At 40.7% G+C, this 15,243-nt stretch overlaps 1 protein-coding gene across 2 annotated transcripts in view; it reads left to right on the top strand.

Moving 5' to 3' along the window:
• The window catches only part of PAX3 (paired box 3), a gene marked incomplete at both ends in the record, with an annotated part of 92,982 nt that overhangs the window by 47,291 nt on the left and 30,448 nt on the right, over positions 1 to 15,243 (top strand). For both annotated transcript variants that reach the window (XM_081095396.1, XM_081095397.1), the window contains one exon: positions 14,535 to 14,740. In XM_081095396.1, coding sequence (XP_080951522.1) covers positions 14,535 to 14,740 — 206 coding nt within the window. The remainder of the gene's footprint in view (positions 1 to 14,534; positions 14,741 to 15,243) is intronic.

The following is a 15,243-nucleotide window of genomic DNA, read 5'->3' as shown; positions in this document are numbered from 1 at the left end:
GAGAACCAAGTTCCCTCAAAACCTGCTCTCAGTAGGCAGCGTTTGCATTTGTTAGATTTGTTCATATGAACTTACTAGTGGCTTTGCTGACCTCTGACTGCTTGACCCTTTAAATGAAAAAATAACACTGGGACACACAACTATACTTATATAAATTCAAGGAAGCGCTCATTCAGAGAAGTAAGTGTGGTAGCAAAAGAGTTGACCTGAAAGTTTAGTCAGTAGTTTAATTAAGAGGGAAAATGCTGAATGTATGAAAAATATGAAGCGCTCCTACAGTACAGAGAAAGGGGACTATTTATGCCTGGGAGATTCAGGGAAGGTTTTTGTGTAACTGGGTTTGAGACCTAGGCATGGCATTGTATAAAGATGGGCACACAGGGCATGCCAAGTAGAACGAGATAGTGAGTTAGGGTGCCAAAGTTAAGATATGACCAATCCTTTGTCCATTTTGGCAAGCACGTGGGATTCTGGGAAGGAGATTTGTTCCAGCCCAATGAAAACTTAAAATTCCACATGGTAGCCCTTTCTGGTTTGGCTCAGTGGATAGAGCATTGGCCTGTGGACTGAGGGATCCCAGGTTTGATTCTGGTCAAGGGCATACGCCTAGGTTGTGGGCTTGATCCTCCGGGGGGGGGGGGGCATGCAGGAGGCAGCTGATCAGTGATTCTCTCTCATCATTGATGTTTCTATCTCTCCCTTCCCCTCTGAAATCAATAAAAAAATATATATTAAAAATTCCACATGGTGAACTCTTAGCAGGTTTTTGTCAACTGCACATTAGTTGTTTCTACATCTTAAAGCTGATTTACTCAGAGATATGTTAATTACTATTTCTTGTAAATATTGCTTACTAGTAATCAATATTTGAATATCCATGCTACTTAAGTGAAGAAACTTGTAAATGATATTAAGAAATAGATCTAGAAATAATTTTTATGAATTTTTGGAGTGAAGACTGGTGGTTAACTACTTAACTCTGACATCTAATTGGCTCGCAGATACTGTGGGCAAATCCTTTTAAATACTCGAGTGTCAACTTCATTTTAAAAACAAGAACAATAATGTCTCACAGAGTTGTTTTAAATATATAATGAGGTAAATAATTTTTAAAGTCAAAAACAAAAACAGCATGATATCATAGTTAGATGTACATAGAGTGGTTGAGATGCTAAACATTGATTTGTGTTTTTCCTCTGGGCTCAAACTTGAGTCCAAGTTGCTTAATTAATTTTGTGATTCAGTGGGTCTATCAGTGGAAGGAGAACTCTAGCCACGATAGCTGACTGGAAAATAGAAGTCAGTTCACCCACAGATCCACAGAAAATTCAAAATTCAAGCAAATTGATAGTGTGATAAAAAGCAAAGGACCAGAATTCAGAATTTGAAGATCTAAGTTTGAAATTTAGCTCTGCCCCCAGCAAGCCAGGGGATGACAGAAATATCATTTCATCCATTCGAAACTCCGTTATTATTATTATTATTTTTTAATCTGTAAGGTCAAGTGTGGTTTGATGGTTTTTTAAATGATTTCCAGCTTTTAAAATTCTATGCTAAGCAGCACATTTAACACAACACATGAACATCGATAACGAGTAGTGGAAAAATATTTTAAGCAGCGATATATTTCTAATTCTTCCTCCTGCAATTACACGCACTTCACTTTGTTTTCTTCTGTTGGTAACCTCTCTATACACAGTCTTATGCTCAGACATTCACACATTGATCCTGCTGGCTTCTTCTATCAAGAAGAAGAAAGCATTTGAAGGGCCCCTCTTTCTTAGTGGCAGCCTGCTTAGAAATGGATGAAGATTTGGGAGGAATAATCAACTACCTTTGATGTCTCAGGCCTTTGACAAACTTTCTTAAAACAGTGGCTTATTTATTGTGAGTGTACAGAGAAAGCTGTATGAGAGTAGCTTCCATGCTCGTTTGAATGAATTATATTTCTGTGTTATGGGGCTGCAATGAGAATAAGTCACTTATCTCGGTCCTCATACACAGAGATGGGCAAATGCTTATATTTTCACACTCAAATGCTTCCACAGGTATATGTTAGCAAATTGGAAGAAGCAATGCTGCATAATTCATGTAGGAATCTGCTACTGAAGAAATTCTTGATTTTTTTTTTCTTGAGTTGGGTCCTTGGTATATCCTCATTGGCTGTTGACACTAAACAAAGTGATCAAATAGGGACTTGCTCAAATCCGTACTTCATTTTGTCTATATAGATACATATCAGTAGACATACAAGAAGATAAGAATTTGCCTCCAAGCAAACACATTCAAAGTTCTTCCTCAAGGAAACCAAAGTGAATGCTGGCATAAAGGAGAGGCCAAGTATTCTGAATTTCTTTTCGCTTGTTGCCTGATTTTGTTAAGCTCAGCCTTCTTACCCAGGCTCTGAGGTACTTGGGAGCACAGAATTTATTTACTTAATCATTGATCCCACAGCACTGACATGTGTCTGGGGCTAGGAGGAGTATAGGACCCTGGCCTATATTTTTGATTTTTAAGGGAATTGATAAGGAGCATGCTATTCCTTTATGCCTGGTAGGGTTGGATGATATGTAAATAGAGGGGACTACCTTTGCTGAGGATACATTCTGGGTTGGGATACATTCTGTGCTTTCCAAATGATCTCCTTTCCATAAAACCAGCCTTTGAAGCAGATGTTTTAAAGAAAATTTTACTAATGACAAACTGGTTGAGAGGGTTAGGCATCTTGCTCCAACCAGAGATAAGTGGACAGGGGGGTATTTGGAGTAGATCCACCTGTTTCTGAGCTAGTGGTCTCCACCATGACACACAACTTCATTTGCTCAAACGTCTGGTATCACCTCTTCTCAGTTCAATGGTGACTGTTGCTTAGGCACAAGGAGGAAAACCCCCCACAAAATTTCTAAAAGCAGCTGTCCCTATCCAAGGATGGTGATAAATCATTCATATCCTCTGGTGGGATATGACAGTAATCAGAAAGCCAACCTCCTGGACCAGAGTCTCATAACTTTGCAGGTCGAAGGGGAGAAACCACATTCTCTTCTTTTTTATCCTTTCCCTGCCAGCCTCTAGAGAAGCCCTTCTCGCACAGTAGGTATCCCGTGAATGACTTCTGATGACGACCTTGACCTTGATGTTGCTCCTAATTCCTTTGCCAGTGAGAGTTAAGCTCAGCCTTCTCTGTTGCCTCCAGGGAGAGTTTCTTCTTTCATGTATGTTCAGTGATTGCCTCTTTCTATATCTCACAACAAGCAATAATTGAGCCAGATAAGATTTGGAGTTTCAAAACAAACCCCCTGCTCTGCCCCTTTTCTTCCTTATGGAACCCAACAGAACATGGAAAGCAAAGAACAGTCTTGAAATGCCATGTGGGAGGTGTCAGTTAAAGCAATTCTGTATTAATTTGATCTCTATATTAGAGATCACAGGCTCACAGGATCTGTGGCTCTCTTAGTAAATAATGTATCTAGGTTTCTCAGCCTTGAGAGGCTGTTTAATCTCTCTGTTGCTGCAGGGCATGGCCGGATTATCTTCCGTATAGCTGGATGCGGTCCTTTGCTTCAGTGGAAAGAGCACTGGAGTGGGAGTTAGGTGATTTGAGTTTTACTTCCCGAGTTTAAGCTCCGTATCATATTCATAGTTGCATCCATGGCACCCAGGGCAATATCAGCCACATTTTTGGGCGTGAAAATTTGTTTACTGAAAGGTGAAAGATTTGGGACAACCCCACCTGCTCTCTCTGGGTTTCGGCTGTTTCTTCCGATGATCTGCCATATTGTAAATGCTTTGCTCTGATAGTTCAGGTCTCTTAATCGTGTAGCTTTTTACCTCCTTACGTAGGTTTCTGGCACAAAAAGGGTAGTATTTAACTTTCTTCTTAAATCTGCCTTCTATTTTCCAAACATCTCCAGTCATGCTAATCCTGGCAAAGTGTAATTGTGGATAGAGCTGTTTAGGTTTCGTGTGTTTTGGCTAGTCTTGTCTTAACAAGGGTGGCAAAAGCATTCTTTTGTTTTCCACCCCTGAGAGGCTCTCTGTGTAACTTGTTACCTCTTTTATGTATTGAGCCTTGGTTTACTTGTTGGCTTTAGAAATGACGGATGCACACAATAGCGCAACATTTGATAGTGGAAAGTAAAGTTGAAGGCAGGGTGGTTCTTTGTGGCAATTGTGTCACGAGTCTAATTGTGTCGCACCTATAGCTCGGCAAATACAGCTAAGATTTAGGTTTCATAGCCAGAATTCGTTCTTAGTAACTGTAGGTAACATAATTTTCACATTCACCAACCACTTTATGGTCATGTTTTTTACAACTGACTTACAGGGTTGGCTGTGACATCTGAGTCCTGGCACTGTAGACCAGGAAGAAAAAGATGTGACAATATTGGTCACAATTTTCCTTCCAACCCATGCCAATCCTGTTCCTCAAATGATTGTCTATAAGATTGCATATTTGATATATCCGATCTCGTATCTGGGCAGCCCCTCCTAGTTCTCATGGAGCAGGTGCGTTAACAATTCTCTCTGGGCCTCATTTTTTCTCATCTGTAAGATGGGGGCGACAATACCCCTCCAAATAGTGTTTTGGTAAAGATGAAAGAAAAGGTACCAGAAGGCAGGGTTGGGTATCATAAGCTGTCAGGGAGTGAGTCAGTGAACAGCAGCTTTTCTTATATCGCCTTAACTATTATTATTGATTTCATTTTGCCCAGCATGTAAAAGGAACCGTCATAAGAAGGGCTTTGAGAGAGCTGTGTTCTGCCTCTGGTTAACCAGGTTCCATAGAAAAAATTCGAGAGATAAGTTGTTCGCAGTGGATGGAGCACACTTACATCAAAAAAGTGTGGTTTTAGTTCAGATGCAGTAACAAAAACGTAAGCTAAATCTCCTCATAAAGGTAGTCTTTGGCAACATGGGTTTTCTTTCCTTATCAAATAAATATTATTTTTTTCAAAAGAGGAAGGTGAGTATGTTTGGGAAAGCGAAGTGACCAGAAACAATTATTTCTTCAACGACTTAGTTTTTCTTCTGATAGCCTTGAGGAAATGAATGGGACCAGCCCAGAGGAGAGCATTTCTAATATTCTGCAGTTCTGAAGAAATATGGTAAAAATGGAAGAAGGTCCATAATTACTACATGGAACAGGACCTCCTGTTTTATTTCATCGCCCCCCCCCATTCATAACATCTTAGAAACACATACTGAATCATGAGCGATTAAAAATGCCTATTGCTCTTTCAAACTGTTTGCACTGATTTGATCCCCCCCAACTCAGTTCCATCGGATATCTATAGTTGTCACGTTTTTAGTAAGTAATATCTGTGTCAAGCTGTGCTCACAAAATGTCCCGACATAACTGTTAATAAGCATTGTCATTTTAAGAATGAAACAGTTTGGCGAACGATTTATGTCTTATAACGCAGCGCTTGGGGCAGCTGTATGATTTGTCTCCTTAGCAAGTCAAGTAATTTCTTTAACAAAATGTTAAGCACAGATGGGCCATAAGCTGTCAGTTAACTATTATTGTGTCTGCATCTGCTTGCTTTCAATGCACTGCTTTATGTATTCAGTCAGTTACTTAGCCTCGGCTCCGTGAAAAGCCGAACCTACTCTGATTGGCAAATAAAATGTTCATTTGTCTCTTCTTCCTATTGTTTTGTTTTGGTAACACATGTCAGCAGCTCAATTACCCAGTTCATTAACAGCTCCCAGAGGACATGATGGCCAGCCCGAGATAAGAGGGGCAATTGTGGCGCATATGGTCAATAATAGCCTCTCTCTTGGCAATTGTAAATAAAAGTCACTTGGCCCTTTTCCTTTCAGGAGAACTACTGTTTTCCTGTTCCCCTTCAGTGTGCAAATTACCTTTCTCTGCCCCGTGCAAGCCAATCCCACCCCGAGAAACCAGAAGCCGGCTTACAGCTCTCTGCGACATGGGGACCTCCCTTCCTCCCTTTAATTATGACTGACTTTTAAGCTCTTGAGGGGGAAAGTTCTTATCATGGGAGACTATTCTTAGAAAGCTGTTAGCTGATTAATTAGTGAACTAATCAGCTTCCCTAATTGAATAGCAACACATTTTCTTAGGGTTTTCCTCTCTTTTTCTCTTTTGAAATGCTCTGGTGGCGGTTTCCATGGAGTTTAAAGAAGCTATTTCCAAAACCTTGCCCGTAGAAATGATTTGCAGGGGTGGGGTAAGGAAGTGGGACTTCAGCTTTACTCCAGGAGAGAGAGAGTCACAGGGGAAAAGGAATCCTTGTTGCAAAGGAAGCCTCCACATAAAGGTGTGGGAGGCCGCTGGGTTAATATGAGTCAGTGTCAGGGTCCCAGAGCCAGTACCATTCCCCCTTCGCTGGGAAAGCTTCCGAAGGAGGTGCTCACACGGAGTTTGCTTGGGATTCTGTGGCTCCTTAAGCAAAACCTTGCTGTGCCAGGGGAAAGGGAAAGGACACTGATTGTTTTTACGTAAACAGACCAGTGAATGCTGCTACAAAATATAAGCACTCGCAGAGCTGCCATGGAGGACGAAGGAGAAATACGTGTTTCATTTATTTATTTATTTATTTTTTTACTTTTAGCTTTGTTGTTACGGAGGAGGCCTTGTAAGTGGCAGATAGTAAGGCGATGGCTGTTAGAGAAAGGCTTCCAATCTAACGTGGATAGAAATCCCGCTCCCACCTGAAGGTCTGTTATTGGAACCTTAGGATTCGGGGGTGCTGGGGGCCTGGGAAGCAGCCTGGGGGTTCTGCTGCCTCCGCCTGCCAGCGCTTATCTGAAATAAACACCAGCGGTCCACGTTGTGCATTTCAATCGCTCCTGGGCCATGAGCGCCGGGCGGGCGGGCCTTGGCGGGCTGGCCCTGCGGCCGGGCATATTCATAACCAATCTGTACTCCCTCCCAGGGCAGCAGGCACTCGGGGAGTTGTTGAGTGTCAGGGTTTATTTGTGCTATTTTGATTAGCACCAACCTGGCAGGAGCTTATTTTCCTTCTAATGACCCCGTGCTGTGAGAAGGCGGTTTCCGCGGGAAGGGCTTGGGTCGAGGGGAGGGGAATAGCGTTACATTTCTCCAGCCCTCAGTGGGGACTGCTGGGCAGGGACCCGAGTCGGTAACTGGCTGGAGGGCCTTCAGTCCGTTTAGTGTTCTTAAAAGCACCTTTCTGGGAGAAAGCCCAGAATTTCCTTGCCATACATGATCTCCCGCTCTCCCCCCTATATGGCATTTGCTAAAGATTGTTGTGCAATCACATTTTCATAAGCAAATGTAGAGGCAATACAAACAAAACAAGACCCTCCACCCCCAGAAGGACCACTGATGCGGTTATAATTCATCTTTCCTACTTTATCAACTAACAAAATAACAATTACTCAAATCCGAGCTCTGGGCTAGGAATTCTGGGACGTTCAGTTGATTACTTGATAGATTGTTCCGCTGCACAGACTCGCTCATCTACCTGAGGACTTGGTTGTAACGCTTGGGCTTGTTCCTGTCAGCGTGTATCTCTTTTCTGTTCTCAACATATATACAACTTCAAGCCACAGAGAAACAGTGTGACCGGTCACTCCTCAGCCTGTGAATTAATGTGGAAGAGAAGCTTCCAGGTGCTGAAGTCTCTCAACTGGATTGGATTAACCCCCACTGTGCATCCATTTCAACCCACCCCCCTCCTCTGGAAAAAAAAAAAAACCCACAAAAAAACAACCAACCTCCCCTTTCTCATCCGCCCGGCTTTCTTTGTGTCTGCTGCTCCCTGCCAGGCAGGTGTCAGAGCTCTGAATGAGGGTGAACGCCCGTTGATGGACTCCACAGATGGAGCGTGGAAATCGGGAGAATAGGCTTCAGCCACAGGCCATTTCTTGGGATCCAACAAAAGCCTCCAAATAAGTCAACAAAAATCCCAAAGATCACAAAGGGAAAATGTCATTTGTCATTTACTCGGGGCCTGTGAGGGAATATCAGCCTGACTTCACTCCTCCTGGCTTGCACCCGAGTAAACACGGCAGAGGTCCTTCGCGCCTCTCTCGGTGTAAATGGGCCACTTGAGAGCGGAACACAGTTAGCTGCCCCATGGTCCCCGTCCTGTGGAACTAACTGCGCATCCCACAGGCACCGGAGACCGTCTGCGGGTCGCCACGGCGGTGCCTCCACCTTCGAGATGACCTATGCAGCACCTCAGGAATACGCCTGTGAATTACCTTTAAACTCAGACTCAGGGTGAAATGACCTCGTGGACCTCTCAGGGACGATTTTTATTGTTTATTTATTTATTTTTAAATCAGTGGAACACAGCTTTGAGGACAAATGCTGACAGGTTTAGCTTGGAAAGAGGAGGCGTACAGAGGAAAAGACCGCTCCTCTGGTCCGAGGCCATCTTAGAGTAAATGACGGATGACTAAGGAAGTTCAGCCTGGACACCCCGCAGAGGGACTCCCCCCTCCCCAACCTCCTCCGTGTCTGTAAATCGCATTGTATTATATGGGGGCAAGCGCAGAGTTTAAATGGTTGTCATGTTTTGATTCTTTAATTATTCAAATGAAAGGTCTTGCTGGGAAGAAAGACAATGTGCCAGATTCATGCTTGTGAATTATTTTGTTTCTCCATTTTTGGAGTGTCTCCCATCTCTGAATGATATTGGTCTGGAAACCAATAATTACAGAATTTCATGTGACTAAATCCCTCTAAAACGGAGGCAAGAGCTCATGTATAATAGCGTTAACTAGGATGAACACTTCCGGGGGCTGTGGAAGAGGTCACCAAGGGTTAACGGACATAGACATACGCTCTAATTCTGTAATTCCTTCTTTAATTAAACTTCATGGTTGGTTCCGCTGGTGGTAATACCACTGCCTTCTCCTCCCAGTTTGATTTGTTTCCGAAGGGAGAATTTGTAATTCTGTGGGGGTATCATGGTTGTCTATGCTTGTTCCCCATCCCCCCCCCCCCCACACACACACACTTTTTAAACTGACAGTGTTCATTTTCCCAAGGTTATCCTTGGGAGTTAATGTGAAGTCATTGGGAAAACTAAAGATGTGGCTCCTAAGATCTAAAATTAGCCTGTGCTAGAAGAAATGAAATTGCTTACAGAGCAGAGAAACACTCAGGCACCTGGTGGGAGTTGCCATTTCCCTGTCATCACTCGGAGGTTTCTGCTGAATAAGTTGTGTATATTCAACAAATTTCAAGTGACTTATTCCTTCACTTTTATCTAAAACGAATTTGAAAGATAGATGTAAATAGCCTAAGTAAATATTGACTGTATGCTTTAAAGTTTTAAAAGTACATCATGGTGACAAGGGAGAGAGGAGTGAAGGGATGGAACCAGGGTATTTTTAGGACAGTGAAATTGATTTGTAGCCAGATGTAAATAGCATTTTAAATTAGTTAAAACCCACACAACTGTCCAACAAAAAGAGGGAATCCTGGTGTAAACTATGGACTTTAGTTGATAATAATGTATAAATATTGGTGTATGTAATAAAAGTACCACATTAATGCAAGAAGTTGATAATAAGGGAAAGAATGGGAGAGGGGAGAAGAGAGAAGGAATATGCAAACTTTGTACTTTTTGCTCATTTTTTAAACCTAAAACTGCTGTAAGAATGTTATATTATTCAAAACATGTATGAGGTTCTTTACAACTCTTGATATCCTTTCACTAAAATGCCTTTAATACGGGGAGAGAGAGAGAGAGAGAGAGAGAGAGAGAGAGAGAGAGAGAGAGAGAAGACTTTAATAAAGTACAAAATGAGTGATCAATTCAACTGTTTGTGAACAATAGTATGTTCTAGATTGCCCCTGGATCTTAGAACTTATTGATTCTTATTAGAGACTGCTAATGGTCAGATGGACTACCTTGATTTCTTAAATTCATTAATTATCTTGGCAAATGAATTTATCTCATAGTACTTTATTGTTGTTTCATAAGTACATCTTAGATATATGGAGTTCCATATGTTGTTGAATTCAATTAGAAGAACTGCTTGATTTAGTATATAATACTGATCAAACTTGTATGTCTATAAGTTTTATTTGATTCTAGGAAATTTTTGGAAATTTGGAACAAATTAGAACAATAATGGCATCTAGTAAATGATTTTACATTGGAATTCCTGTTTTGGTTTGTTTCTGGTATTTCTCTTCAAAAGGACTGTGTGTGTGTGTGTGTGTGTGTGTGTGTGTGTGTGTTACAGAAGATCCACACCTCTTTAGGACACACCAGGTTGGAAGAGAAAAAGAGGGTATGTTCTATGAAATCCCCAAGACCTGGATTAAATCTTAACTTCCCTTACTGTGTGACCTGAATAAGTTCTTTGAGTCTCAGTTTCCTTTTTCTGTACAACGGGGAAAGCATTTACTTCACAGGGTTTTTGTTTAGTTAACCTGAGGAAGACAGAGAAATCGTCATCCCCTTGGTATGGTTTGCTTCAGGTTCGCTGGTGACAGAGTTAAATTAATGTATAAATCAGAGAATGGATTATGAGGGGATTTTGGTAACAGTCAAAACGCTCAAAGTCTGATAACAATATGGATTGCAGTTTGCAATTTCAAGCAACACAATTTCCACTTAAAAGGCCTTATATTATATATTGATATGGATTTTCTAATGAGAATTACTCTGGAATTTGAAATTGGGGGACTAATATTTCTACTTAATAATGGAGCAAATATGTGAGGACATGTGTAGAATATGATTAAGCAATGTAAATGTAATGAAAAATCTCCCCTAAATATTAAGGGTGGATAGTAGAAATAGTCTCAAAGAGATTATATTACTGAAGGGATTATATTTAATCTAGTTGCCAGATCCTATCACTTTATTACTTACTTAGATAACTGTCTTGATAACACTGCTTGCAGTTTCCAAGTCATAGCATTAGATATTCTGTACAGAAAAAAATATATAATTTCTTTCTGTTGAGCTATCTTTGGTCAATATTTAGCAAGATAAGTTACTTTGTATCTAGTTTCTAATTTTTCTAGTACCGAGTAAAATTGAATATGTAAAATAGATGAACTTCAACGGAATGATTTCTTTTGTGCTATTAACTGGGATTTAAGTTTTAAGTTTGTTCTTGGTCAAAACTGAATGACTCAAATTCAGGGTATTATGGATCTTGTTCTGTGTAAATAAGGAATTTTACTTGTATTGAGTGATGTAAGGAATTGTATTATTTCCATCTTTAGAAATAGCTAGTATTTCTTAGCTGGTAGATTAATCTTGGTTTGCTGACTTAACATATTTTACAGCCCACATCCTTTGGCGTTTACCAATAGGGAAAGGTTAGAATTAACTTGCAAAATTGTGGCTTCATATTGCCAAAAATGACCAGTTGGTTCAAATAATTTCCACCAGAAAAATCGGGAAAATTATTTCCACCATATCTTTTGAATTGATGCTGTGTGTGGGGTTTCCTAGTTAAATTCAGCCTAGAAAAAAAAGGAGTGATTAGTTAGCTCATTAAAAACATTTTTATTTTTGGTGGTGTAGGCTGTCCTATTAAACTCTGAGTCTGAATCATTTTAATCACCCGCTGTTGGTGGTTCTTCGTCTTTTAAATCACAATCCTTTTTTTTTTTTTTTAAGATACTAATTCTCCAGAAAAATGTAGCTATGCAAATACTTATAAGGATTTCCAAATAATTTTAGAGGATTCACAGACTCCTCAAAGCTCATATAAAAAGATGTCGGGAGACTCATATAAGCGGAATATCCATCTAAGAATATAAGGGTGGCAGAGAAATCAGTGTTAGCTCAAAACTTAACTTTTCCCGGGCACATTTATTTACTCATTCTGTACTTATTGGGCACCTACCATGTTCCCAGGCTTCCTGCAGTGAACAAGGCAGAGATGAGCCTGGAGCTCCCAGAGTTTATGTTCTGGGGGATGTTGATTGTGAAGGTGGAAGAGTGGTCTTGACCCTCAGAATGAGCTCCTGCTGGCACTAAGCAGCTCCTTTTTCTTCAGGAACCAGAGTCGATTTTGATTAATTGACCTGACAGTGCATGGCACATCATATTTACTGGGGAGGACTTAATAGCCCCAGAGACTCCCAAAGGAAACATGAAAATTTCCACATACCATTATCCTAATGGGGTCACAGTAAGAGAAAGTACAAGCAAAGAGGTAAGGTTCTCACAGGTGGAGGAAGCTTGTGGCCCGTCACTAAATGCTGTTGAGTTTTCACCTGCTTTCACTTGGGAAAGGAAAGCCAGGATGTCCCCACCCAGAGCATAAAAGGAAAACATTTTATGGAAATTTATTGTCCTCTGAGGGACATAAGTAGTTTGTTTCTTGGGGGCGCATATTATTTATAATTTAAAAATATGTATGTGGAAGCGATTTTTGTTTTTGTAAATTGGGGCAGGCAATATTTTCTGTATTTGGGAATTTTGAGAGGGAAGAGAATGGTTAATCTAGAATATTCTATAAAGGTGGTTCTCTAAACGTCATCTAAGATCAGTAAAATTAGCATAAATCCCCTGGGAGTATGTTAGAAATGCAAATTCTCAGAGCCCACCCCAGACCTACAGATCAGAAACTGTGGAAGGGGACAACTAGCTGTGTGTTAACCAGTCCTTCAGATGACTGCGATGCTCTGGAAGTCTGAGAACCACTGCTCTACAATTAGGCACCAGCTATTGCTCTTTTAACTTGGCTCATATTTATCAAACACATACTCATGCAGGTTGTATTGGGAGATTTGGAAGTTTATAATGCAATGCATGGCATATTTCTTTGTGTGTTAATATTCTTAAAATATCCTCATAATTTAGGAAAACCTGTTTTCTTTTTTAAAGTTAATACTAAAATATCAAAAAATCAATCCTAAGATGTCCTAAAATAATGAGTTTACATGAAGTTAGACCATTTTCTATTAAATTAGATAGCAACTGAAAAACCAAGTGCAATGTCTAACACTCAGTAGATGCTGTGTATATCATAGTTCTACTTTGCTTTTATGCACAAGCATTTACTCTTTAAAATTTGTCATGTGTATTAATTCACTCTCTTAATTTCAGTGTTTGAATAGGAATACAATGAAAAAGTATTAAATTATTAGAAAACTTAAAATTATATTTATGGGTTATTTTGGACAGGCACCTTTTTGAGCAGGATACAGTTTATCCTAAAGTAGAATGAAAGTTTAGTTTCCATAGGACAGAGCTAAGTCTGAGCTGAAGACAAAAGAGAAGGACATTGCTTCTAACACCACCTACATGTCCCCAGGTCCTACCTGACTGAGGGTGCAAATGCCTTACTTTGACAGTGACATTAATTATCTACAACTTTCTGGCTTTCCTTCCTCATTTGCTGAGAGCACACATCAATCCCTTCCCCGGAGGAACCCCCAGTTATTCGGGGAGTTTTCAGAGCACATTTGGATGTGCTCTGGAGCAAGGATGCTCCGGTTCCCGTACTGTACTGAGTGTCTGTTGCCTGATCGCCTTCTGACAGCCCGCTGCCATTGCCCCAAGTCCAGGGCCCCTGGGTCAGGGCTGCTCTTCTGCCCAGAACCTTGTGTCTGGTGCAACCTCAAACCTCAGAAGCTTCATAGGCCAACAGGTGCTCTGTCACAGCTCACAGACACCTCATTGTATCATTAACTCGAATTCCTATCTAATTTCCCAGCACCTTCTCCCCTTTCCTAGAACCCCCACACAAATTTGGAAGGTCTCCTTCCCAGGCAAATTCAAGCTTTGGTGGGGAGGAGGCCATAGCAGGGCTGGCTTTAGGAACTGACCTGTGCAGTTGCCCTAGGCCTGCCCTCAGAAGGACCCTGTGTTTGGTTTTATGCTCTGTTGTTGCTCTCTTGAGCACTGGGTCCCGCATTTTCATTCTGCACTGAGTTCCTCAAATGAGGCAGCAGCCCTGGGCAGCCACCCATCATTCAGAGGCCCAGACTCTGAGCTTCAGTTAAGGGACAGTTTACTAGATGATGCCTGCTTCTTCCTGAATTTATTCTTCAGATTTGTATTCACAGTTTCTAAATTCTCCTTAAAGCATGTCCCAGTGGCAATGAAATATTTAAACATGATTTTTCTTAGAGGAGAGGTGGAGCCTGTACATTTATAGGAATCCTACAATAGTTTACTATTATTGCCTTTTTAGATACTAAGTTGATTATTTATTTAAAATAACAGATTTCCTGTTGCAAATGTTGCTGAAAAGTTTATCAGGAACCAAATTAAATGTGACTCATTCATTAGACATAAATTAAGTGACCCATTAAAGGCTAAGGATGAAGGTCATAAAAAATGGAGTAAGTACTGTCCCTGTTTTCTAAGAGCTCATTATAGACCTTGAATGACAGAAGCAGATTGCCATTACTTCTACCCGGGGTGCTTGAAGAGTGGGTAGCAGGAGAGATTAAATATCATTTAATAATATAATACCTCAAGGAGGGGCTTGGTGTCCATGAAGGACATTGGGAATGTACCTTAGACTAGGATCTGAATCATTATGGCTTGTTCAGACTTGAATCATGATTCACATTTTATCATTTTTTCCCCTCCTGTGCTCTTTCTTAGCCTCAGCACCCCAGTCAGATGAAGGCTCAGACATTGACTCTGAACCCGATTTGCCGCTAAAGAGGAAACAGCGCAGGAGCCGAACCACCTTCACAGCAGAACAGCTGGAAGAATTGGAGCGTGCCTTTGAGAGAACCCACTACCCTGATATTTACACCCGGGAGGAGCTGGCACAGAGGGCAAAGCTCACCGAGGCCCGAGTGCAGGTACTGCCATCGCCATGCCCTCGTCCTGCCTCAATCCAGGCAGGAAACAAAAAAGGGTCTTTTCTCCTTTTAAAGCAGATTTTAAATCAGGAAAATAATATATTAGCAATAGCAGTTTGTGAATTGTAGCCTAGAGCACTATCAAGTCCCCTCCTTTCTCTCTAATGTCTTTACTTTATAGTTTGCCTTATCATGATAACAGCATCATGGCCTCTTTTTTTCTTTTTATTTGAATTTGCCTGATTCACCCTCCTTCCCTCCCATCTCTTTTGTTTTAGGAATGTCTATTTAGCAGGATTTTAGAAAAAAAAATTCTAAATAGGTAGGTGAGTCCAACTAAATTTGTGATGGATACATGTGACTTCTTTTCTGTTGTATGGCTTGATACAATTATTTTATAGATCACATTTTTAAATCTGATCTATTGAATTTACTTTCTTTGAATTCTTAGTTTTTTTTTGGTATTTATGAAAATGTGCATTTTTCTTTCAGAATTTGGTTAT

Source organism: Myotis nattereri (genome assembly GCF_964212035.1).
Source record: "Myotis nattereri genome assembly, chromosome: 7".
NCBI classification, from domain to species: domain Eukaryota; kingdom Metazoa; phylum Chordata; class Mammalia; order Chiroptera; family Vespertilionidae; genus Myotis; species Myotis nattereri.
The sequence above is the reverse complement of the archived record's forward strand: the minus strand, read 5'-3'. Positions and strand labels throughout refer to the sequence as shown.